This window comes from Malaclemys terrapin, chromosome 1 (genome assembly GCF_027887155.1).
Source record: "Malaclemys terrapin pileata isolate rMalTer1 chromosome 1, rMalTer1.hap1, whole genome shotgun sequence".
In the NCBI taxonomy this organism is placed as follows: domain Eukaryota; kingdom Metazoa; phylum Chordata; order Testudines; family Emydidae; genus Malaclemys; species Malaclemys terrapin.
The window spans coordinates 133,735,160-133,762,598 of NC_071505.1; the positions used below are offsets into that span (position 1 = coordinate 133,735,160).

At 43.4% G+C, this 27,439-nt stretch overlaps 1 protein-coding gene across 3 annotated transcripts in view; it reads right to left on the minus strand.

Annotated features, from left to right (window-relative positions):
* The window catches only part of PRMT8 (protein arginine methyltransferase 8), a 104,736-nt gene that overhangs the window by 47,203 nt on the left and 30,094 nt on the right, over positions 1-27,439 (minus strand). For 2 of the 3 annotated variants that reach the window (XM_054039512.1, XM_054039498.1), the window contains exons 2-3: positions 8,294-8,479; positions 4,923-5,078 (exon numbers count right to left, since the gene is read on the minus strand). In XM_054039512.1, the coding sequence (XP_053895487.1) occupies positions 4,923-5,078; positions 8,294-8,374 (237 nt within the window). In that variant the 5' untranslated portion in view covers positions 8,375-8,479. The remainder of the gene's footprint in view (positions 1-4,922; positions 5,079-8,293; positions 8,480-27,439) is intronic. The other variant, XM_054039505.1, reaches the window with a different exon arrangement.

Consider the following 27,439-nt stretch of genomic DNA (forward strand, 5'->3'; position numbering starts at 1 on the left):
CTGCAGGACTGCTGCCTAGCCAATGTCCCTCCATTTAAAATGTGTGCATTTAATTATTTCTTCCTCCATGAACCACTTTACATTTGCCTTTATTGAATTGCCTTGATGGATTTTTCAATCCATGTCACCAGTACACTTATGATTTTTGTTATATTATATAGTGGTAGCACCTAAAAATTTTCCAATTCCCATAGCTAACTTGGCAATGTTACCTCAATATTTGGAGTAAATACTGAGGCACAAGTGGAAAGTTTTAAAGTGCACCACTATACCCATCAACTATTTGGGATTCTGTCCAAACTTTGTGTTACCTGCTAGTGTGATTAGTGCAATCTTCTCTTTATCCTCCAAGTTGTAAATGGAAACATTGAGTAGTACTGTACCTTGAACAACCCCCTTGGGAAACCACATGCAATATATCCTCCAAATTTGACATCAAAGCATCAGTAATGCTGTGCGTAATCCTCATTGCTCTAATTTCCCTATGGGACTGTCTTATGGAATCCTCTAAAATGCCCCACTAGAAATACTATGTCCAATGAATTTCTTTTAACCACTAAAGGCTGACTTATGGTTGGCCCTTATGAAATTGCAAGGGGTAGGATGGAGGGATTGCATGAAGCCTCCCCTTTTTGTGTAGCCCATGTAAGGGCCAATCACAGTTGCACTGTGTGCACTCGAGAACACGAAGACTGCTCCCTGCGAACACCCTTGTGCGCATAAACCACCCCAAAAGGAAGAGCTGGTAGAGTCATGGCCTTACCCCCATCTTTTGCCCTTGGTCCTGCAGCAGGACAGGCATGTAGAAGGGAATAATGAAGGGCTGTAACAACAGGCACATCTCAGAGAACCTAGGGAAGAATTCTGCTTCCTTGAGGTGCAATGTCTTTCCTAGCTTCATTAAGGCATGCCTTCCCTGGCTGTGGGTGGTTTGCACAGTCCAGCCCTGCCACAGTAATCTTAGCAAAGAAAGGGCCCAATTTCACCACCCTTACTTACATTTCTCTATGTCTTACGTTTTAATTAGACTTCTAATTCCTGGTGTTTATTCATGATACCTCTTGAATTGGTTACAGAGACATCTACATGTTTAGAGGTTGCTCCCAGCCTTTCTAACCAGAGCTGTGCTGAGGACAGAAGTTCCTTTTCATGAAGAATTTTGAGATTTTTTAAATTTAGGTTCATTTCAGCTAGGAATAAAAATCAAAAGATTCAAAATTCTTCACATAGTAAAATTCTGGGGAAAAAACTGTTTTGGGTCAATCAAAATATTTTGTTTCAATTTCAACTTTTAAGAAATGGTATCATATTATAATATATAATGCAAAATAAAAACGTCTAAACAAAAAGTAATTCAAAACAAAAAATTGAAATGTTTCATTCCAGAAATGTCAAAACAGAGCACTTAGACATTGTTGGAACTTTCCCCCCCAGTTTTCTTCTAAAACAAAATTCTAGCCAAATCAACCCAATTTTCTAAGTATTTTGATTAGACATCATTTCAACTTCCAATGGAATATGGTCCCATTTCAGTTTCTCCAACCAACCTTAATTCTAACTCCATCTGTCTCTTCCCAGCTCTGCCTTTGATTTGTTTCTCAAATGTGAATTTGATCCCCTAAACCTTTCTTCTTTTTACTATGGATTCCCCTGATAAACTGACCATTGATTTGCATAGCTAAGTTTTAGCCCCTCACTGTATCCTTACCACTTCCTTTTTAGGAGTTCCACTCTTGCTAGCCTAGAACACAGGAGACTATATGCTTTGCTTGATGTTATAATGGAGCCTGTGTGATATCAATGGTTCCTGAACTTTATACACTTGCTTTCAATACCGTGGCAAGAAACCCAACAATTCTAACTGCACCACTGCACCCAGGAAACTGATACCTGGGTCATTTGTCCAGGAAGAGAGGTAGCATATACCCTCGTGCTAAAGAGTTAGAAGCATTCATTATGGTAACTTGCTGTTGCTCTATAATGTTTTCTGTATCATGTGTTTATCTCCTAATTTTAATAATACCCAATTAAACTAAGGTCAGCCATATGTCTTCATGTCCTAATGGGTCAATTCATAATTGCCTTTGCTCCCTGGTTTGGCTAAAAACACCATAGAATGTGGATAGTGTTGCTAAAGAAGATGGTTCAGTTTTGCACACCTACAAAACTGGAGCTGGTCTCAGGTTTCAAGGGCTAAGCAAGAACTTCAGTAGCTCATCACTAGCCCTCCCCAACTAGGAACAGGTCACACTCCTGCTCCCTTCTCTATGTTCTTATACCAAGTCATCCAGTAAGCTCCTGCTCCACCTCTGTACTTGCTTCCCTGGTCACACTGACCCTCCTTCACTTGTTTGACAGGCATGGATGCTACTAGAAGGTCACTGAGGAAGAAGGCAGTGAGAAAGAAATACATTCAAGACCTTGAACTGGGAGACAAGAGGAGAACTAGATAAGTGAACTGGGACTTGGATGAGAGAACAATTAGAAATAAGAGAGTGTCGTTAGTGACTCTCTGACTCGTAGGTTAGGTGTGTACCATGGTTGACATTAAAAAGTCAGCATTTACCAATAATTCCCACATGCGCTACCTGAGGCACCACAGTTATTTCCTATTTTACATCTAGAGAAAAAAGCCCTGTGTGATAACTCTTTGAAAATGTTGGCTTTTTAACATGCACTAAGGCCCAGGGTGTTTGAGGCTCTTCACCACCACATAGGCAGCATAGAGTTCAGTTCTGTTCTGAAAAGTGGCCATAAAAACAGAATTGCATGGTGCTCCATCTTTATTGTCACTGGGGCTTCAGATCAAATGTGCTCAGTTTACAGGCAAAAATATGGGCTTTCTAACTGCCAGCCCTGCATATTCAGTGTAGGCTCTAAAGCTAACATTTTCAATAGTGGCTTCGAATTTGGCTGTATCCATTTTGCACTGCCCAACCTGACACACCTGGTGGCTCAGATTAGGCACCCAAAAATTGTGGCATCCAAAATCTAGGGCCACTTTTGAAAATTTGGGCCTAAGAGTCAAGCTGAGTTCTTTGCATTTCATACTTCATCAGTAAGGCTATGTTTTAGTCACAGGTATTTTTAGTAAAGGTCATGGACAGGTCATGGGCAGTAAACAAAAATTCACGGCCTGGGACCTGTCCATGACTTTTACTGTATCCCCGACTAAAACTGGGGTGGGGCGGCTCAGGGGGGCAGCCCAGGGGGTGCCGTGGGTTTTGAGAGGGGGTGAGCTGGGAAGCGCAGAGGGGGGGAGGGGTCTGGGGGGCACTGCGGGTGCTGGGGGGCATGGTGGTGGGGGCATCGCACATGTAGTGGGGGGGCACTGCGGGTGCTTGGGGGTGGGCAGGAGGTTGGCAGGCCTGGGGCAGGTTCCCTACCCAGCTCCTGGGAAGCGGCAACCTCCAGCTCCTACCTCCACATGCTGCCTCCACTCCGCCTCAAGCCCTGGTTCTGCAGCTCCCATTGGCTGAGAACTGCAGCCAATGGGAGCTGTGGGTGGAGGCAGCACATGGAGATAGGAGCTGAGGGAGGGGAGTTCCTGTTGCCCTTCCAGGGAGCCCCCACTCCAGGTAAGCACCTCCCTGCACCCCAATCCCCAGCGCTGAGCCTCCCCCACCCAAATTCCAGCTGCTCGGGGTTAGGGGGGCCCGAGCGTGCCCCAGCAGCAGCTAGTACGACTGGCCCAAGGGCTCCCTGAGCTGCTCAGGTGGTTCCCGGGCCAGGCACACAAGCCGCTGCAGAAGTCACGGAGGTCACAGAAAGTCATGGAATCTGTGACCTCCATGACAAACATGGAGCTTTTTAGTCATTAGTAATAATACAGATCCTTCACTTAGGCCCTGAATTACATCTGTCTGGGCAACCCTTTTGTCTTCAATGCACAGCTGTAACTAATTGGAACTTAGAAAACAATTTTGTCGACGGAGGAATAAAAGAAGGAATAAAATCCAGCTCTCTCTCACTGAGCTTTTTTGGCTCTGCAAGGCAAACAGGAGTGAAAAGCAATAAGAACTTTTATCAATCACTTTGAAGTCACCAGAAATAACTCTGAATACACAAAGGGAGCAGACCCGTTGAGTAAGAAGATACAACTTTTACATAATCACTTCTCAGAGTAGAACTGCACTTTAGTTTTCCCTATGGACAGTCAGGGCCGGCTCCAGGCACCAGCTTGTCAAGCAGGTGCTTGGGGCGGCCACTCCGGAGAGGGGCAGCACGTCCAGCTATTTGGTGGCAATTTGGCGGATGGTCCCTCACTCCAGCTCCGAGCGAAGGACCCCCCGCCAGATCACGATTGCGGCTTTTTTTTTTTTTTGGCTGCTTGGGGCGGCCAAAACCCTGGAGCCAGCCCTGTGTACAGTACATTTAAAGTAATCATTCCCTGTCTTGTCTGAGGAGTGGAGTAATGGATATGGAAAGGCTACAGATGCTTTCTGTTTCAGCTCCTTTGGTTGTTATGCACAGGGAGGCTAGATTGGAGGAATTTGTTTCTGGTGCTTTGAAGGTCCCAAGAACATAAGAAAAATCCGAAAAGGCAGCACACTCCCTATCAACTTTTCCAAGAGGAGCAAATGCTTTTAATGTTTGCATGAAAAAGAGACTGTCCCCCCCCCCCCCCCGGGTCAGTGCAGGCCACACACACAACAATCACAAGGAAAGACGAAACAGCTAAAAGAGGGATCCCTTCGCTCTTTTGAAAGGATGTCATCGGCCAGATCCTTAGCTGGTGCAAATGGGCATAGCTCCACTGAATCAATGGAGCGGCACCCATTTATGCCAGCTAAGGATCTGACCCACAATGTAAGGCTGTAGGTCAAAACAAGACATGGAAACACATGAAAAAAGAAAAGAAACCTTACGCTTCCCCCTCTTTCCTTCTCCAAAATAAAGTTGTTAGGAAAAATTCTTCTTACCCCGTACACCTTCTTGGCTCCTGCCTTGGCAGCAAACATTGAGAGGATTCCTGTGCCACTTCCAACATCCAATACAATCTTATCCTTAAAAACATGTTTATTGTGATACATGGAGTTTCTATATGTTAATGTGCGCACCTCATCCTTTAACATTTCCTGTGTTGAAAGAAGGCATCACATGTTTACTCATGGGGTAGGAGTCACTGCGTCATTAAAATTCAACATATTCACCAGCTGAAAAGTTTTTCAGCTTGTTTGGGACACAACCAGGATTCATTACAGATCAAGACAACTTTAAAATGCAAACTACGAAGAAGCTGAAATAGTAAGAATCAGCATTGTCTCATTCGTCTACTCTTATTTCCCTCAAATATTATTTTACTGTTAAAAATGGTGACCAGAAATTATAGTCAATCCACAGTACTGCTGTGGGCATAGACAAAAATGGTGCAAACCTCATCACTCTCCTCCCCTGTGGGGCTTTCTGCTGAGACCGCCACAAAGAATGAACATTGCAGTGGTTGTGGCCGTCTTTATAATACCTCCATACTAAATACTATAATACTAAAAGACACCTCCACAAGGAACTGGACTAAAACTAACTCCAATAGGTTTCACATAGGTCACCAGACAGACTGTAAAAGGTAATGACTGTCACTACTCACCTGGATATGACTTGGTGAACTAATAATACATAGACAGTGTGTTTCCCCAATAGGTGGGGTAGTTATTATTATTCCTCTTTTACAAGTTGGAGGTGGGGATTGGAGCACAGAGAGATTGAGGACTACATTTTCTATTGTCCAATAATTATGGGAGCCCATCTTGAGATTCCTAGGTGTCTTTACTTGGGCACCCAAAAACGAAGGCACTCAAGTTGAGTAGACACTTGTGAACATGTCAGCTCAACAGACTTGCCCAAAGTTTCACAGCTAATAGTTTCAGACCTAGGAATAGCACCCAAGTCTCCTGACTCACATTTTACTCTCCTATTCCCGGCATCTCACTGCCTCACTACTAGAAGGATCTTAGTTTCCAGTGGGTATGTGTGCAGTATCTAGAGGTTAAGTCTTGATCAGTCCCTTTAGGCATTCAGTTCCTTCTTCTGAAGTTGCCACTGATAGGGCCAATTCCTTTCTCACACCAATTTTACATAGGTGTAACTCTATTCACATCAGTGGAGTTAATCCTCATTTGCACTAGTGTGAGGAAAATCAAACAAATTGGGGAAATATTTTCAAAAACACAAGTGATTTAGACACCTAAATTCCATTTTCAAAAGTGGCTTAGGCACTAAGGAGCCACTCAGGTGCTTGTGAAAATGTTATCTATTATGTCTAAAAGGCAATAACTGTGATTACTCCTGCTGTCCTCACTGAATAATTTTAGGCAGGAGGATGATTGCGTGTTGAATGCCAAGATATATGAAAGCCCCAATGCCTAGCAGATGGAAGCACTAGTGCACAAGATTACTATACATTGGTTGCTTGTCTGTCTGGGCGGGTTACTTTCAAGGGGACTGGTTATATCCATAACTGTTGACATGTAAGGGGACATTTTCTCATGGAGTGTGACTTGATATAAAATACTGAAAAGGGTAGAGAGGGGAGTCTGATTCCACTTTGCATGAAGTAGGAGCTGCTGTGGCGGTATTAAGCCTGGTCCAATCCCCATGTTGCTTGTTTCTCACTACTCATCTGACACATTATGGCACCATTTAATGTTTCCTGAGCATGTGCTTTTAGGGCCTGATTTTCAAAAACAAAATATATTTTATTAATTTTATAAAATTTGACCTTAGGGATGAGATTTTCAAAGCTGCCTAGGGGATTTGCAAGCCCAACTGTCATTAATTGGAATGGGAATACAATGTCTAAATCCATTTCGTTGCTTTGAAAATCTCAGCCTAAGTATGGATTTAGTGGCTTAGCTTTAGGTACCCAGATTTGAAATATGTTCCTGTAACTCTTTATAGACAGAGAGGATGATGCATCCTTTGGTCCAAGCTGCTTGCAAGCCAAGGCCCAGATCTTGTCCTGCATATTTTTGCATGCCAAGGATGCTATTAAACTACCCAATAACTGTCAGAAGGAGGGAGGCAGTTGCACTGAAGTGGTAGCAACCTTCTTCCTCCCTTCCTGTGGAGAATCCCTTTTGAATGAATTATGCATATTTGGGACTTTGTGGATTTCAAAGGGGGAGGGGTTGTTAGGCAGGGAGGGGCTGCTGTCTCAGTGACTCTATACCAAACTTGTTCAATTTATTTACAAACATAAATATATTTTTCTAACTACTACTCCTGAAACTCACCCTGGGATCTGAGAGACAAGCTGGGCTCTTTCTGTCTCATGTATCACTATTAGTATTAAAATTTCTGCTGTTCTAATATAACCCTTACGTACAACTGTACAATTCCATTGTCCTCACATCATGTTATGCCTTCTTCAATACCTTTTTGATCTCCTTCTCCCACATCTGTCTCTGCGTCTTCTTCCATAATGCCCCTTGTGCGTTGAGTGCCCTTCCAAAATCTATTTGTCAAGCTTCCAACCTGACCTCATTCAAATCACTATTAAAAGCTGCAGCATCTCCTACAAAATGCCTAAACCCTTCTGAACATGGCACAGAAAAAGATGTAACTAAGAACAGGAAAATTTCAAACAGCAACAAGACCCAGTAGCCAAACAAAATACACAAGTGGTGGAAAAAACTCCCCCACAATGAAAAATCCCAACAAAACACAAACCAAAATAAAGGAAACAAATCCTAGTTAGTCACAGCTGAAAGGATGCCACAGACTTTGATGACCTCACTGTAATTACTGCATGGGCATTAAATGTAAATGACAGATTGCTCTGGAGTCCTTACCAAATTTTCCCTTAGATAAATGCTTGCATCTCCCATTGAAATCAATAGGAGCTTGGCATGCATGTCTGAAGGGAGAATATGGCCCACTGTATATTGTATGCAGCATCTATGTTTAAATGTTCTAGCAAAGAAAGAGCTAGCTTACTAAATTGGTATGTCCTTTCCATGGGGGTGGACCCATTCTGCAACGCTTATAGTCATGCTAAGTACCACATACTTAAAGGTGAAATTCCCCACTGTGCAGAGAGCCAGCACAAGTTCCATGCACCCCTGCCGGCCTCTTTTGAAGATTTAAATAATACATAGGCCTTGAAGGGGCCCTCTGCCCAGGGGTGGAGTTCATCATTAGCACTTAAACAGAGGAACCATTGCCATGAGTAAAGATTGCAGAATCAGGTCTTTGGCAAATTGGTGCATCCAGTAGGAGGGGGAAAAAAATCAACCATGAAATCACTGAAATCATGTTGCCCTTTCATATTTTTACCAAGAAAAGAAAGCCTTACCTCGTGGATTCCAAAGTGAGCATAGGAATCAAAATAGTAATCCCTGGATGTCATTTCTTCTGGATTCAGAAGTTTTGCCATCTTGCCTCGGCCTGGGCAGCTCGGTTGCAAAGGTACATGAATGACCGATTGAACAGGCTTCGGAATGACAATAGGCTGAGGAGGCTGGGAAGGGCCACTACAGACCTAGAAAGATGTGAAATATTATTGCAACCGTCATTAGTCACAGAACATTCCTCTGCATGTTCATTGCTGTCTCTGTCTTACCAGCGATATTATTATTATTACAGTAAGTTAGCTTCAATGCAGGGGTGTCATGGTCCAATGAATGGAATTTAAGGATGGGAGCCAGGAACAGCTGCTTTTTAATCCTCTTTAATTTACTTGCTGTGTGGACCTTGGAAAAGTTCCTTGCCTGATTCTCCATTGCCCTGAACCTTGTGTAGTCATTTACAACAATGCAAAGAGGATGAAAAGTGGGTATAAAATGCTAGCACTGGTGTGAGTGGAGAACTCTGGTGCGTTCTTATGTTCATCAACTTTGCACTTATGTCAATGACTATACAAAGTGCAAGTCAATGGAGATTTGGGTCTTCTCTTTTAGCTTTTTCCTCTGTAAGACTGTGGCAATAATCTTTACCATCCTACCTCATAATATGTGAATTTTGGTAAACAAAAAGGGTCCCTGCACAGAAGAGCTCGTAGTCAAAGGACCATCCTACAAGATACTGAACACCTCCTGCAAGGAACTGGGAGTTCTCACTTCATCTGAAAGTCCCTCAATGTTCAAAGAAACAGCGGCCGGGAGCTGAGCAGGATATGTTACCCCTAACTTTTACTCTTCTGATGCTGATGGCGTGCTCAGCATGGATATAAGACTCATGTATCTCCACTCCCCCACAATTTTCTGTGTAATTGCACCTCTTTCAGCATAATTTCAATAGGGACCAGAGGGCACACATCACTTCACAGGATCAGACTTGATAGTTACAATGAGTAGAAAGGATGTATGACTACAATACAGAACACAGAATGTTGCATTAACATTATATCTAGAAAAAGTCATGGAGGATGTGGGTTCTTAAATATATCTCCATCTTTAATTCTAGCATGAAGCAAAATTCTGAACAGTGAGAAAAATTAAAAGAGGCATCAAAATCTCAGAGGAATGTGAAAGTTGCCCTATCATTTACGGATCATCACCATTAATTTATTTGTACAGAAAGCTAGGGAAATTCCTCCACCTAAAATATTCCATTCTTTTTCTACTTGTTTTCAGGTTTAAAATTCACTAATTCCCCAGCCATGACTTCATTTGGTGCAACCTCTGCTAGATATTTTTTTTGAGGTTTGAATTATCATTTTCAGTTTAGTGTTGCAAGAGATCAATCACTTGTACTGTCTCTGAATAGCACCAATTAGCCTAGTTTAACTTACTTTGATAAAAAAATGACTTTAACCTTTCTTTCCTGGCTCATGTATAATTTTAAACATGTCTTCTTTTGATGGTTTCTTTGGTCCATCTGTGTAAAATGAATAGTAATAACTTGCATTCCTGCAATGCCTTTCATCCTGAAGGATCTAAAAACACTTTCATCATCGAAGCTGGAGATGGAAAAGACCTAGCTCACCCAGTCCATCTCCCAGCCACTGCAGGATTGTTCCCTATTATTGGTTTGTTTTAATAGTCCCAAGCAATGGCGCTTCAGCTACTTCTCTAGGGAGACTATTCCACATAAGATTTCATTAAGAATTTTTCATAATAGTTATCCACATTTTTCTCCTCATAATTTCATCCCATTACTCCTAATTATACCACCATGTAATACCCTAAACAATTCCTTTCCCTCCTTGGTGTGGCACCTATCAAATGTTTGCAGACTGTAATCATATCCCTCTACCCCGTTTGCTTCCTAAATCAAGTTCTCTAGACCCAAGTTCATTTTGTCGCTATTCTTTGCACTTTCTCCACTTTGTTACTGTCTTTGAGGTAGTGAGATGCTCAATGCAATATTTTATGGGCAGTTGCACAAAAGCCATATATAGTACAGGAGAGAGAATCTATCACCCTTTTGTTCAATGATGCCATGCATTTTGTATGTGAAACCTAAAGGGACACTGGCCTTTTTTATGGTCATAGTGTAAATTCATGTCTAATTTGCTGTCAACTGGAGATGCTTATCTATAAGGAGCCAATATGGCCTTATGGTTAAGGCACTTAGCATAGCTCTCAGGAGATCTAGATTCAATTCCTGAGTTTATCTCCAACTTCCCATGTGAGCTTGGGCAGGTCATTTAGGGTTTGTCTATATTAGGGTAAGAGGTCAAGATTTACTAACCACAAACTTCTTCCATAATGTAGACACAGAAAGGAGGGAACCTCAACATTCCTGGTTGGAGGGAGCTGGTCTTACACCAACTGGTTCCTCTCTTTGCAAAGGAAATGACAGAGCACTGCCATTCTCTGCAATCTCTCACAGAGCAGCCACTATATTTTTCCTTTAGATGCTGCAACTGTTTTTTGGCAAAGGCCTGTATATCCAGACAGTGCCAAGTTAATAACTGTTATCATGCTATTGAGACTGCATTATTTCTGAAAATTTGCACTTTGCATTACTAGTACACCGGAGATTTTCCAAATGAAAAAGATATAAATATTGAAGCACCTGGAATAAGCACTGTCATCACTTCTGCAGATGATATTGTAGTACATGGCTATGGGTTGGAGAAGAAGAAGAATCTTGTGACTGGAACTCAGGAGACGTGTTCTGTTCCCAGGTCTGCCATAGACACTATGAGTGATCTTAATCAAGTCAGCTAATTTCTCTGTGCCTCAGTTATTCATTTGTCAAATGGGGATAGTAATAATTCCCTACCTCAAAGGATGTTGTGAAAACAAATTCATTGATGTACGTGAGGCACTCAGATACTATGATAATGAACACCATAGGAAAGCCAGTGAATGCTACCAGAACACTGGAAAACAAGGAAGAGGAATATGTTGAAAGAATGTCTATTGTCTTGGAAACAATAAAGTCTGCAAGTCTGAAGCTCAGTGAAGAGAAGTGCTTGCTGAACCAGAAACAGCTAGACTTCTTTGGACATGTTATAAATGCTCCAGATGAAAGCCAACCTCCAGAGTAAAGCCATTAAGGAAAGGCAGCTTACTGAATCTATTCTAGAACTGAAAAGAAGCCTAGGTTTGATTTACTAGCTTGGCAGATGTATATCTAACCTGTCAGAAACAATACATCCTTTGACTAACTCCTGAGAAAGGCAAGCACCTGGATTGGAAGAAGCACCAGAGCAGGCATTCTACAGAGTCGAACAACTCCTATCTGAAGCCCCAATACTTACTTCCTATGTTGCTAGTAAGCCCAACCATTATAGGTATGGATGCCACTGAATATGAATTAAGGGGACAATTACTGCAAGATCTTAATAGTCTACTGAAACCAGTCGCATACTGCTCCAGAACACTGATTAATTCAGAGACCTGTTGACATCCAAAATAATATGGTAAAAAGCTACCCCGTGAGTCATCCATCAATGTGCCCACCTGCAGAGGACACTGTTGTTTGGAGACACTTGAAGATGACCTACAACCAGGCTTTCCAGTGTTTGGGATTTAAGTTTAAAAGAAAGGGTGAAACAAGTTGGTCCTGTCACTTCTTTGGCAACACTGTTAAAGAAAACACTAGGTAAGATATATTGAACCTAATACACATGCTCAGGGTCATATTGATCTCCAGATTTGGGGTTGGCAAGGAATTCCGCCCCCCCGGTCAGATTGGCAGTGACCTTTGGGGTTTGCTTTTCCTTCCCTCTGCAGCACTGGGTGTGGAATCTCCTGGTAGGATTATCTGTGTATATCTCACCTAATCAATTCCTTACCATTGCAAAGGCCTTGACCATTGGTGGCACCTTGGTCTCCCCTGTTCTCTGTCTGTAGCACTTAACAGTTAAATTTCCTGAGGATTAAAATGCTTTAGTCTAACTGAAGTCTTTGGGATCACTATAGAGCTGTGCTGGGATAAACAAACCCCACGTGGGACAATATGGGGTTTCATAGATTCATAGATTCATAGATTCATAGATTCTAGGACTGGAAGGGACCTCGAGAGGTCATCGAGTCCAGTCCCCTGCCCGCATGGCAGGACCAAATACTGCCTAGACCATCCCTAGTAGACATTTATCTAACCTACCCTTAAATATCTCCAGAGACGGAGATTCCACAACCTCCCTAGGCAATTTGTTCCAGTGTTTAACCACCCTGACAGTTAGGAACTTTTTCCTAATGTCCAATCTAGACCTCCCTTGCTGCAGTTTAAACCCATTGTTTCTGGTTCTATCCTTAGAGGCTAAGGTGAACAAGTTCTCTCCCTCCTCCTTATGACACCCTTTTAACGAGCTAATGTGGGCACAGGTGGCTCTGCTCCTTTGCATGTGTGAGAAATTTTAGTCTTGGAGTGAGGAGCTTAAGAGGAAGAGTTCCTGCTAGTTGATGGCACACCAGGAAGGAGAGCAGGCCTTCAGTGCTCAGCTCCTGAAGAGAGGGCAGACCAAAGGCACCCAACAGTATGCTCTTCTTCATGGGCCCTTCCTGAGGAAAGGGATGGCCGGATGCTAACACACCTGGAGAGGGAACCATTCCCCACTTTTACCTGTGAACTCAGTTTATTTATGTTAAGTCTCCTTGTTCTTGTTAGTTGACTACCCCGGAAGGGGCAAGACTGTAAAGTGACCTGGCTGGAGGGCCAAGTCACAGGAAGAGGCAGATATCTGCAGGCCCAGAGCATTGGTTGGCAGGTGGTACCTGATCAGAAGAGAGCTGCTATGCCATGCCTGGCCATAAGGAGGTGCTAACATTGAGTCAACCCTTTCACAGGGGTAACTGGGTGAAACTTAATAGCCTGTGATATGCAGGAGGTCAGACTAGATGATCTACATGACCTTTTTATAAAAAAAACTGGGGAAGTACAACCTAGATGGAGCTACTATAAGGTGGGTGCATAACTGGTTGGAAAACCGTTCCCAGAGAGTAATCAGTGGTTCACAGTCAAGCTTGAAGGGCATAGCAAGTGGGGTCCTACAGGGATCAGTTCTGATTCAAGTTCTGTTCAATATCTTCATCAATGATTTAGATAATGGCAGAGAGAGTACACTTGTTTGCGTACGATACCAAGCTGCGAGGGGTTGCAAGTACTTTGGGGGTTAGGTTTAAAATTCAAAATGATCTGGACAGTTTGGAGAAATGATCTGAAGTAAATAGGATGAAATTCACTAACGACAAATGCAAAGTACTCCACTTAGGAAGAAACAATCAGTTGCACACATATAAAATGGGAAATGACTGCCTAGGAAGGAGTACTGCAGAAAGGGATCTGGGGGGTCATAGTAGATCGCAAGATAAATGAGTCAACGGTGTAACACTGTTACAAAAAAAGAAAACATCATTCTGGGATGTATTAGCAGGGTGTTGTAAACAAGACATGAAAAGTAATTCTTCCGCTCTACTCCACACTGATTAGGCCTCAACTGGAGTATTGTGTCCAGTTCTGGGTGCCACATTTCAGGAAAGATGTGGAAAAATTGGAGGAAGTCCAGAGAAGAGCAACAAAAATTATTAAAGGTCTAGAAAACGTGACCTATGAGGGAAGATTGAAAAAATAGGGTTTGTTAAGCCTGGAGAAGAGAAGACATGATAATAGTTTTCAAGTACATAAAAGGTTGTTATAAGAAGGAAGGAGAAAAACTGTTCTCGTTAACCTAGGACAAGAAACAATGGGCTTAAATTGCAGCAAGGGCTGTTTAGGCTGGACATTAGGAAAAACTTCCTAACAGTCAGGGTGGTTTAGCAGTGTAATAAATTGTCCAGGGAAGTGGTGGAATCTTCATCATTGGAGATTTTTAAGAGCAGGTTAGACAAACACCTGTCAGGGATGGTTTAGATCATACTTAGTCCTGCCATGAGTGCAGAGGATTGGACTAGACCTCTCGAGGTCCCTTCAGTTCTATGATTCTATAATTCTATCTATGGTCCTCTCTGACCTTACATTCTATGAAACTAACATGTCTTTTTCCTTCAGTGGTCTCCAGTAGCATGGAGCCTTATGCCTGCAGAGTCCCTTTGAAGCCAGCAGGATTCTTCATGGGCCTAAGGCTACTTGTTAGATCTTGTTGCATAAGTGGAGCCTTACTGAGTATACAAAAGACTTTGGCTGAGATTTTCAAAGCCACCTATAGGATGTGGATGCCCAATTCCCATTAATTTTCATTCATTAATTTGAATGAGACTTGGGCATTCAAATACTTGAGGCAGCTTTGAAAATCCCAGCTTTTTCATGCATCACCATCTGACTCTGCAGCGAGGCAAGAAGGAGTTGGGGGATGGGAAACATGCAAAACTCTTTTAATTACTTTCAGTTTTTAGGATACTGTGAAGAAAATTGAGGTGTGTCAAGAAAAAGAAAATTAATTTCCAAGGTTACACAAGTCCTGCTCTTCCTTGACATTACCATGGAGATAGGGTCTTGGAGACTAAGATTCAAATCTTGAAGAGAAGACTGATAAAACTGATGCTCAAACTGCAATTTTCTTCCCTGTCAAACTCTGTGTTATTTATGAATACAAGTAATATATTTCTGTGGGTACTGCCCAGACTAGTGATATTTTATATTCAAAAAATCCTACACCATCATTAAGAGAGAATCAAACTGCTAATGGAGTTAGAGTTTGATTTGTAAAAATTCAGACCATTCAAAATTCTGTGTCAAATATTTCTGTGGGTTCTGAATTTCAATGAGCCAGATTCTCTCCTGTGTCAGGACCACTGGAACAAAGCAGGCCCAGAAGGATCTCCCCAGCACAGTGGGGATTATCACTTAGTTTAGCACACAGTCACCATAGCAGATCCTGCAATGCAGCTCTCCCTGCAGTGGGGAAACGGCTCGTGACCAGGGGTGGATGGCAAAGCTGGGGCATCTTGGTGAACATTGGCTCCCATGATGGCCTCTTGGGGCCTCATTAGCAGATGGCACAAGTTATGGCAACTTTTAGCTTCTCTGATGTATGTACTGTGGGGACCAGACTGGTCCCAGGTTTAGGGGAGTGCAAACCCCTCCTGAGTTTTGTTGAGTGCTCCTTGGCCTGAGCAGAGTACCTCAGCCATTGTCTATACACACTGAATTTTTTGTGTCAGGGATTTATTTCAGTATTTGAAGTGCTCGGGTACTACAGTAAGGTGTGGTTTGAAAATCTACGTAGATTATAGATATGGAATCTAATCTAGACAGACAGACAATATTCCTTGGATGTGATTATTTAAATGTACCACCTAGTTGGCAAAGTTTCTTTGATTTTTAAAAAAACAGGGCCTTGAAAATCTTGGCCCAAGTGTTTCTTGTCTTTTCTCTGTTCGATTCTTCTTATTGCGTTTAATTTGTAGCCTTGGTTTTGCTGTTCTCAAATCTAGGACTAAAGGGCCTGACCCTCAGCTGTAAATCCACTAATTACCCAGTTTACCCCAGTTGGAGTTCTGGCTCCATATGTTTATGTAAGTTTTGTGAAAAATGCAGATCTACCCAATGTTAGGCAATGTTAACAATTTCTCAGGAGTCAAACCGACCCGGTAGAATAGTTGGGGTACACAGCTGTGAATTACAGGTGCTTGGATGTAGCTTACTACTTTGCCGGACACTTAAGTCACACATTTACCTGACTTTTTTAGCTTGAGTGCCAAACTGCCTGGAAAGTAGGTTTGCACAACATCAGATGAATTTGTTATGGACAGCAATCCACAATTTGTCAAAAAGCAGTCATGTCCTTTATGAACAACTGTAACTTTGACTGCATTGTAACCATTTCACATTATCCCCAAGCTAATGGTGAGCCTGAGAGAGCTCTGCAAACTGTAAAGCATGCTCTGAAACAAGAGGATCAATTTTTAGTTTTCCTCAGTTATAGACTATAAATGCCACCAAGTATGGCCCAGGCCCAGCACAGCTGAATCTGGGCAGACAGCTGGGGACACCAATTCCACCCTATGTGGCAAAATCCCAGACAAGCCAAAGCAAAAGATGCATATAAATTTCAATTTGATCAGGGCATGTCTGACATACTGGGACTTAAGGGGGACTAAAATTAGACTTTGAGAAGGGATGGGCAGTGCCTACTATTGTGCAAGATTTGTAGGTTCTACACTGTCAAGTCATGCACCTTCCACCTTTACTACACAGGAACTAGAGACAGGACTAGCGTACAAACTCCTTTGCAAAACTGTCCAGATCATCAAGAACAAATGAGGATTGATTCTTCCTCAGGTGTTATGATCAATACTTCCAGAAGAAGAGTGATCAGGAAACCTGAGCATAGTGGAGACCACAGGTCAGATTATGTCCACTGTCCAGCCCCTACACATTTGCACAAGGGATGGAGAGGATATAAAGAGCCTCTCCCTGGAAATTAAACTTTTATTATTATTATTATTATTATTATTTCATTTCATTATAACTTTCACGAGACAGTATCAAAAGCCTTACTACAGCTGAGATATATCACATTGACTGCCTCTCCGCTAGCCATGAGGTTTGTTACCCTGTCAAAGAAGGATATTAGTTTGGTTTGACATGATTTGTTATTGACAAATCCATGCAAACTTACATATCACCTTATCTTCTAGATGCTTACAAATTGATAATGGAACAAATAATCTTTCCAGGTATCAAAGTTAAGCTGACTGGTCTGTAATCCCCTGTGTTGTCCTTAGTCCCCTTTTTATAGCTAAGTATTATATTTGCCCTTTTCCAGTGCTCTGGCTTTCTCCGATCCTCCATGAGTTCCCAAAGATAATTGCTAATGGCTCAGAGATCTCGACTGCCAGTGCCTTAAGTATTCTAGGATGTCAGCTGTCAGTTGAAGACATCTAACTTGTCTAAGTAATTCTTAACTCTTAATTCTTTTAGCCTCAGGTCCTGCCCCATTTACACTGATGTTCACTATGTTGGTTGTCCAATCACTACTAATCTTTTTGGTGACAGCTGAAACAAAAGAGGTGTTTAACACTTCAGCCATTGCTACATTTTCTGTTATTTTTCTTTCCCTCCTCATTGACTGCTGGACCTACTCTGTCCTTGGTCTTCCTCTTGCTTCTATTGTATTTGTAAAATGTTTTCTTGTTACCCTTTATGTCCCTAGCTGGTTTAATCTCATTTGTGCCTTGGCCTTTCTAATTTTGTCCCAACATGCTTCTGTTTGTGGTTTTTTTTTTTTTTAATGTATTCATCCTTCGTCATTTGACCTACTTTCCACCATTTTTAGGACTCTTTTTTGAGCTTCGTGTCATTCAAGATCTCCTGATTAAGCCAAGGTGGTCTTTTGCCATACTTCCTATCTTTCCTATGCATTGGGATAGTTTGCTCTTGTGCCCTTAATAAGATCTCTTTAAGAAACTGCCCGCTTTCCTGAACTCTTTTTTTCTCTTGGACTTACTTCCTATCGAATATTACCTACCAATTCTCTGACTTTGCTAGAGTCTGCCTTCTTGTCCATTGTCTTTATTCTGTTGTTTTCCCTTCTGCCATTCCTGAGAATCATGAACCCCATCATTTCAGGATCACTTTCACACAAGCTGCTTTACACCTTCAAATTCTCAGCCAGTTCCTCCCTATTTGTTAGAATCAAATCTAGAAAGGCCTCTCCCCTAGTCGCTTTCTCCATCTTCTGCAATAAAAAGTTTTCTCCAAGCATTCAAGAACTTGTTGGATAATCTGTGCCCTGCTGTATTATTTTCTCTCCTCAAAACTCTCCTTTGCCATGATAACTACATAAGACTTGACAATGGCTAGGCTGATAGCAATGCATTGTCTCATTTTTTCCCTACTACAGCCCCATCCATCTGTATCAATCTGTTGTCTCTTGCCTTATACTTAGATTGTTATCTCTTTGGGGAAGGGACTCTCTTTTTGTTCTGTGTTTGCACGGCACTTAGCACAACAGGGTCTTTCTCCATGAGTAGGGTGTCTAGGCACTGTGGTAATACAAATAAATAATAATAATGTCAATGCCGAATGCTTAATAGGTTTAAGGAAAATGTTAGACAGTTATATGAATAAAAACTCCACATCGGATAAAAATTATAAAGGATATAAAACTCGCATTGTAGAGCATAATCAATCCTTAACTGTTTGGTATATAGAAGAAATTTCCCCTGTATAGCAGGCTATTCTATCACTATCCATTGTGGGATTTTTTTTAATGCACCTTCCTCTGAAGCATCTGTTATTGGCCACAGTCAGTGACAGGATACTGGAACAGATGGATCATTTGTCTGGAATGGCCATTTCTACCAAGGTAATCAGAGAGATTTCAAAATCCAGTATAAATATGTGCACAAATATGTTTGTCTCCCTTTTGCTTTCAGTGAATTTCCTCACCTGAACATTCATGAGTAAAAGGAGTTGCAAATACCAGCAAAGCAAATTGGTGACGTGACAGTGTGTATAAACCATGCACTAGAACTGAAGGGGTCAAAGAGCAACTCTGGGCTCAGATGACCCCCACCAAGCCACACTCACAGAGCAGGCTCCAGCTGGAGGTGGAGTTTAAAAGGGAAGCCAGGTAGCTCAAAAAGGGGCTGACAAGGCAGGGAGAAGGACCTGCCCTGGGAACTCCTGAGTAGGGATGCTGCAGAAGCTTATCTTTGAAAAGAGGGGCCTACCTGCTGGGCCCAGACAGATTGAACATAAAGTTAGTACCTTTTTCTATTACCTTTATGCTACAGACTGCAAAACTTGGACAATGGAGTTGGTGGTAGGAAGGAGCCCAGGGATGGCAGCTTTAAGGTGCTCCTGAGTGCCACCTTCAGTAACCTGCCCTCGGCTAGAGCCTGGTGGAGTGGGAGGGCCCGGGATCCCCAATCAGCCCTCCTCCTTACTAAGAAGGAACTCACCCTCAACCACTATGCGATGCTTCCAACAAGCGCCAGCCATCACAGGTAGGTTGAATTCAACCCAATAGTCACCATTTTTTTCTTGTATTCATCCAGTTCTAGCTTTGACTTCTATCCTTTCTGACTACAATGTCTGTCTTATGCTGCAGGAAGTGGATTAATTAGAAACTGATGCCAATCTGTTAGATTTGAAGCCCTGTGAACCTCATTGGGGATGAGCTTTGCCTGACTGTGGGGAGTATGTAATGGGCTGGTTAAGGTTCCAGTTCTGCTCCCATTGAGTTCATATGGCGTTTTTCCATTGTTCAATTCAGCGGACGCAGGCTCTCTATGTCGACCTCTAGTGGACAGTATGAAATCCTAAGTATGACTGATAGCTATCAGAATTTATTCTTAAACTCAAATACAGAGGCCTGAGTTGTAGGAGTCAGTAATCCTGAAATTAATCTCTGACAACCACTGTGGGTGTGGGTGTGTATACACGCACACACAATATGCAGCACACACATAATATGCAGCATATGGATTTCTTACTTTCTGATGATCACATGATGCAGGGGTCTGAATACAGAGAGAAGGAGAATGAAATAAATGCATGTTATAAAAGTTGTGAAGGAGTCCAGTTACATTTGTGTAGTGCTGGATACTATGATGCTTTGTTTCAATGCTCCAGTTTGCTCAGGAATGGAGGCTATATATATGTGTCAATCAGTGTACCTGGGCTTTCCTGATTTGGAAACACCACCCATCCGTCTTAGTAGCATGTAGTCTCCTGCCTATAAAAGAGTGAGGTGGGGGGTGGGAGGTGGTAAATAGGTTTTTTACAGGCACAGCCATGCTAACAAACCAGAGCGCTGCAAATAAACTTGGCTTGCTAAGAAGTGGACACTGGAGAACTGGGGATATTTTGTAGATGGGAGCTAACTGCCTGGTTGCTTGACAGCCTTGCAATGAGCACATGGTTTCCAGTGCTAGAATATTCACCCACAAGCAGGACTGGCATTTTCACTGTACCAGAACACATGTTGTGTTTTTTCTGGAGAAATGCCTTGGGGCTAGAGGTGTATGGCTAGGGACGGCAACTTTTTAATCTCAGAAAACCAAACACCTGTGCCCTGCCCCGAGGCCCCAGCCCTGCCTGGCCCCTTTCCTGAAGCCCCACCCCCCGCTCACTCCATTCCCCCTCCTTCTGTCGCTCGCTCTCTCCCACCCTCATTCACTTGCTGATTTTCACCAGGCTGGGGCAGGAGTGTGGGGTGCAGGAGTGGGGTGAGGGCTCCAGCTGGAGGTGTGGGCTCTGGGGTGGGGCCAGGGATAAGGGGTTTGGGGATGCAGGAGGGGACTCCAGGCTGGGGCTGAGGTGTTCAGTGTGGGAGGGGACTCCGGGCTGGGGCAGGGGTTTGGGGTGTGGAAGGGGGTATGGACTCTGGGCTGGGGTTGCAGGCTCCTGAGTGGGGTCTGAAATGAGGAGTTCAGGATGTGGGAGGGGGCTCTGGGATGGGGCAAGGGGTTGGGATGCAGGAGGGGGGGTGCAGGGTGAGGGCTCCAAAACAGAGTTTGGGTGCAGAAAGGGGCTCAGGGCTGGGGCAGGGGGTTGGGGTACGGGAGGGGATATGGGGTGCAGGCTGTGAGTGGCGCTTACCTCAGGTGGCCCCTGGAAATGGCCTGTATGTCCCTGCGGCCCCTAGGCTCAGGGGTGGCCAGGTGGCTCTATGCACTGCCCCCGCCAACAGATGCCACCACAACAGCTCCCATTGGCCGCAGTTCCCAGCCAATGGGAGCAGCGGAGTCGGCGTTCAGGGTGGAGGCAGCGCACAGAGCCCCCATGGCCGTCCCTCCGCCTAGGAGCAGGAGGTGCTGGCCACTTCCAGGAGCCACACAGAGCCGGGCTGCCCGGGTAGTGAGCCTGCCAGCCCTGCTGCACCGGCAGCGCCGCCAATCAGACTTTTAACAGCCCGGTCAGCAGTGGTGACTGGAGCCACTAGGGTCCCTTTTTGACCGGTGTTCCGGTCAAAAACTGGACACTGGTAACTCTATGTATGGCATCTGAAGCGAACTACTGTCTGCCTTCGTTAAAAAGAGAGGCCCAGGGAGCTCCATATTTATACTAAGAAGCTATTAACACTAATTGCACAGCCACCACCACCCCGCACACATTTTCTGCAAGGTGGCAGAGGCTGCGACAGGCTGTGTCTCCTGGTCTCAGACAGGGTTATAGTGATGTGCAACATGACGATACACCTCTTAGCCCCCTCTTCCATTCTAGCAGTGCTATCCCCTTCTTAAGGCTGGTCTAAAAGCAACCCTGCTGCAAAAAAAAAAAAGAATGCAAAACAGAAACCTCCACCTTTCGAGTTTCTCCTTCAGGCAAGGGAGGGCAGGAGTTTGGTGCGATTGCCATTCTTTTTAATTAATTTATGAGAAACTGAGAGATTACAGTGATGAGGGTCATATAAGTACCTAGATAAATTGATCAATCATCCAGGGAACAACTTCCATTCTCCTTTGATCCCTTCCTGACAATGTGAGGAGGCGACAGTGAACCACCACGCAAGCCCTGCTGTGTGCATTTTGCATTAATAGACTTCCCCCTGAAACACCTGGTGCTAAGGGGGTTTGACAGGGCCAGAAATCCCAGAATGGCCTGTTTTGTGGCATTTCATCCAGATCAGGTAGTACAGAAGTAATCAAGGCAAAAATGTTAGGGGGCAAATGGCCTGGACCTCTGACAGGGTATTAGAGTTCATCTTGATTTGAGAGGAGAGGTTAGAGTTAGGTTGGGGTATTTTATTTATATTTTTTTGGCTGTCCTTAGAAAGTGAGAAAGAAGGAAAGACGATAGCCCAGTTTTCCTCGTGAATCTAGGCTGCAGCCTCTGGGAAATAAAGAGCATCTCCAAGTTTAACATAATTTTAGTTCACATTTGGGTTTCAGAGACCAGCATAAGGGGAAGAATGTCTCTGCTTTATTAAAATGCATCAGGTGTTCCAGCTGATTTTTAGAATGTTGGTCACGGTCTCAGGGAGTCTAAAAATAAACCATATCAATTGCATTCCCAGGCATTCACTGCAGAGTCACCTCTAAATCTGGTACAGACCATTGTTAGCGTTAAATGTATATTACTTGCACAGATATTGACTTTTTAATGTCCCATCTGGCCTGGTTCCTGCTGATCTTTCAAGGGCAAGTGCTCGTATACCACCCAGCAATTACACCATGTTATCCCATACTATATAGGGACCAAACCCACCCCACTGCTCCAAACTCATGTAGCCAGGCATGACACAGGGCTTGTGGAGGTGTGATACTCTCAGACCAGCGTGGTGTTTTGAACCGTGGGAATTAATCTTCCCTCCCTCAGCCCACAGATCATAGAATCATAGAACTGGAAGGAACCTTAAGAGGTCATCTAGTTCAGTCCTCTGCACTCATGGCAGGACTAATTATCTAGACTATTCCTGACAGGTGTTTGTCTAACCTGCTCTTAAAAATCTCCAATGATGGAGATTCCACAACCTCCCTAGGCAATTTATTCCAGTGCTTAACCACCATAACAGAAAGTTTTTCCTAATGTCCAACCTACACGTCCCTTGCTGCAATTTAAGCCCATTGCTTCTTGTCCTATCCTCAGAGGTTAAGAAAAACAATTTTTCTTCCTCCTCCTTATAACAACCTTTTACATACTTAAAAACTGTTATCATGTCCCCTCTCAGTCTTCTCTTTTCCAGACTAAACAAACCCAATTTTTTCAATCTTCCCTCATAGGTCATATTTTCTAGACTTGAATCAATTTTGTTGCTTTTCTCTGGACTCTCTCCAATTTGTCCACATCGTTCCTGAAATGTGGTGCCCAGAACTAGACACAATACTCCAGTTGAGGCCTAATCAGCGCAGAGTAGAGCAGAAGAATTACTTCTCGTGTCTTGCTTACAATACTCATGCTAATACATCCCAGAATTATGTTCACTTTTTTTGAAACAGCGTTACACTGTTGACTCAGATTTAGCTTGTGGTCCACTATGACTGCCAGATCCCTTTCTGTAGTACTCCTTCCTAGGCAGTCATTTCCCATTTTGTATGTGTGCAACTGATTGTTCCTTCCTAAATGGAGTACTTTGCATTTGTCGTTATTGAATTTCATCCTGTTTACTTCAGACCATTTCTCCAGTTTGTCTAGGGCATTTTGAATTTTAATCCTATCCTCCAAAGCACTTGCAACCCCACCCAGCTTGGTATCGTCCGCAAATTTTGTAAGTGTACTCTGTATTCCATTATCTAAATCATTGATGAAGATATTGAGAACTGGACCCAGAACTGATCCCTGTGGGACCCCGCTCGTTATACCCTTCCAGCCTGACTGTGAACCACTGATAACTACTTTCTGGGAATGGTTTTCCGATCAGTTTTGCACCCACCTTATAGTAGCTCCATCTAGGTTGCATTTCCCTAGTTTGTTTATGAGAAGGTCATGCAAGACAGTATCAAAAGCTTTACTAAAGTCTAGATATACCACGTCTACTGCTTCCCCCCATCCAAAAGGCTCGTTACCCTGTCCAAAAAAGCTATCAGGATTTTGACAAATCCATGCTGACCATTACTTATCACCTTATTACCTTCTAGATGTTTGCAAATTGATTGCTTAATTATTTGCTCCATTATCTTTCCAGGTTCAGAAGTTAAGCTTACTGGTCTGTAATTTCCTGGGTTGTTCTTATTTCTCTTTTTATAGAGGGTCACTATATTTGCCAGTCTTCTGGAATCTCTCCTGTCTTTCATGACTTCTCAGAGATAATCACTAATGGCTCAGATATCTCTTCAGTCAGCTCCTTGAGTATTCTAGGATGCATTTCATCAGACCTTGGTGACTTGAAGACATCTAACTTGTCTAATTAATTTTTAACTTGTTCTTTCCCTATTTTAGCCTCTTCTTATCCACCTCATTTTCACTGGCATTCACTATGTTAGACGTCCAATCACCACCAACCTTCTTGGTAAAAACCGAAACAAAGAAGTCATTAAGCACCTCTGCCATTTCCACCTTTTCTGTTATTACTTTCCCCTCCTCATTGAGTAATGGGTCCATCCTGTCCTTGGTCTTCCTCTTGCTTCTAATGTATTTGTAGAATGTTTTCTTGTTACCCTTTATGTCGCTGGCTAGTTTGATCTCATTTTGTGCCTTGGCCTTTCTAATTTTGTCCCTACATACCTGTGTTATTTGTTTATATTCATCCTTTGTAATTTGACCTAGTTTCCACTTTTTGTAGGACTCTTTTTTGATTTTTAGGTCATTGAAGATCTCCTGATTAAGCCAGGGTGGTCTCAGCATCAGCAAAGCTACTTTTCAGTGGCTGCTGCAGTAGTCCATTTTCATTGCTTTACTCCTGCTTTGTTGGGGGCACTTGTTAGAAGTTGATCCACTAGCCCCCCAGCCCCACTCCTGCCTGCCCCTTTGAGTCCTAGAGCATGCAGAATTGGGAGGAAGCACTGAAGAACTCGACTCTGCAGTATGGCCCTCTTTGCTCCAGGGCAGCAGCACAGCAGTGCTTTCACAGCACCCAGACACCTTAATGGCTAATACGGAGGGAGCTGGATTTGGCCCTAAGGCCTTTAGACAAGTTGATTGCAGCCACTGGTATGGCTATTAATCCTGACACTTCATGTGTTTTGTGACTGATGCCCTCAGTTGCCCCCTTTCCCTTGGGGCTGGATTGGCACCTAGCAATCAACTTAGGTAGGAAGGAATGTGTAATTGTGCTTCCCCAGGAGCAGAGCAGCGACTAAATTGTGATTCAGTCACGATCCAGTCCCTGCTTCCCCTTTCTCCAGGAGGAATTAAGTATCTCCAGCTGTCTTCCTGACGCATCGTACTTCTGCGCCAGTTCAGCAAGTAGGAGCCAATCCTCTGACCCTTCTGCTTCTGCCTGACCGCTTCCCATCCATGTGCCCAAGACAGCCCCCCATTGGCTGCCCCGGCCGCCACAATGCAGGTAGCCTGCAGAGGAGAGTAAAAAGTACACAGGAGGCTCCACCTACTCCTCTGTGCCGGCATCTAGGCTGGCTTACTACTGAACCTGTGTGCCAGCGCTTGGTACTCTGCTGCTGTCCCCTTGCCATTCACTGGAGTGTTTGCTAAAGTATAAAGGGAGCTTGGGCTGCCCCAAACCCATTTCACAATTAGACAGAGCAGCCCAGACTCCACCAAGGGTTAAGCTTATATACACAGGTAGTTAGCAGGAAATGACTCGTACCACCAAGGTCTTGCCCTGGTAAGTTATACAGTTGCCTGCAAAGTTTGGGAGCCCTCTGAACTAGAGATGGCTGAAGTCTTTTGTCATTTTGGGCTATAGCTGCATGAATAACCCAGATAATTCAGTGCTCAGGGCTTCAGGCACATGACTCCCATTTAAGCTAACAGGTCATAGTTGGGTGTAGGGCTTGGGAAGCCACTCAGGCAGGGAATTCAGCTCTTTCTGAAGGAAAATGAGACTTAAGGATGAGGTCATTCCAGAATCATAACACAAAGATAAAAAGCTTTCTAGTTGTATTAGCATTTGTTTTCACCTTGTAAAACACAACAAGCCAGAGATGACAAGTTGCTGTTCTATGGAGTCTAGCAAGTACAGACATTAATGGGACTGACACGTTTTATTCCCCTTCAGGTGAAGGGAGACTTTCACATGTGAAATTTCCTTACAGCGCCTCACCTCACCCAGCACACATGGCTGCAGAAGCGGCAGCAGAGGTCATTAGCATCTGTACTGACACCACAGTTGAACACAGTGAGGAGCAATGCTGAACTGTGCGGTATAAAAGGTTATGAGGCTACATATGAAAAACAGACTCAGAGAAATTTAACAGAGGGATTCAAATATTAATTTAGATCTGGCTTAATAGCTTTCTTATTCATGACTACTATCATTGCTGATGATGTCCTGAGGTGCCAGCTAAGATCAAGGCCCCATTGTGCTAGTCTTTACTTATTCAAATAAAGGGTAGTCTTTACTTATTCAAATAGTCTCATTTATTTTAATGTTATTACTGAATAAGCAAGGAAAATGTGCATGAGTAAGGGATGCAGAGCTGGGGTTTCATTATATTTCTTATAAGAACTAAAAGTTAATGGGCCATAGACGAAATATATTGCAAAACCCAGATTAGACATTGTCACAGATCTGGTCGGGTGCCCCCTTCCAGGCACCCACCAGGCTGCTGTGAAGGGAATCTAAGCCTGGAGTGTTTTAAACCTCTGGAGGCTGAATGAAGTCCAGCCACTGACCCAATCTTGGGGTCCTAGGCACACTCTCAGGGTACAGAATTTATATTCTGAGAGTTGGAACCTGCTGACCAGCTGCCCAGACCCTGAGCACAATGATAACATTCAGACTTTCCCATTGCTTAAACACACCCACTCCCAGAACTCCACCCTAAAAGTGTGATGCTTCAGGTTTACCTTTTAGCTCTCTCTGGAGGCACACAGTAGTTATGAAGCATTTAATAAAGACACTTTGCACAAGTCTAACACATTATTGCCCTTTCACTTAATCATCTAAAGCACATATGTATACAGATCATATGGAATCTAACCAATATGCTAAATGCAGTGCTCCTCACTAGCTCACCTTTCTCTTGGGAGTCTCTGGGGGTCACCTGTGTCCAGGAAAGCAGTCAGGGTTTCCCTGCTTGATGCAGGCTGCTACATGTTAGGTGGCTTCTCCTTCATGGAGTCTCCTTCCCCAGTTTCTGTGACTTTGCTTTCTCCTGCCGAATGCTTCCTCTTCCTGCCTGGCCCCTTCTGTTCCTGTGTGTTTACTTATTTAAACTTCTGCCTGGACACCTGGCATCTTTTGTTCTGTTCCTGGTAAATTTCCACTGCTCATACCTTCCCCCACACATACACAGAAAAATAAAACTGGTTTTCCAAGGATGCAGCAAATCTTTAGAGTGACTGTTGTTGGTCAAAGCATGGTTGTTTAAAGTTAACAACCTTCCCATAGTATCAGTTCTAGGAAAAGGTGACACAACCATACTAGCCGATGGAGGACAGACATACCGAGAGGTATTCATGATGCAGCAGATTTTCATAACCACATTGTTAGTCTATAGACCTGTTTGTCAGCCTGAGATAGAATTTTGGGTTTGATTTTTGATACACTTATATCCTTACTAATATATACGAACAAAGAACAACGACATTGTGT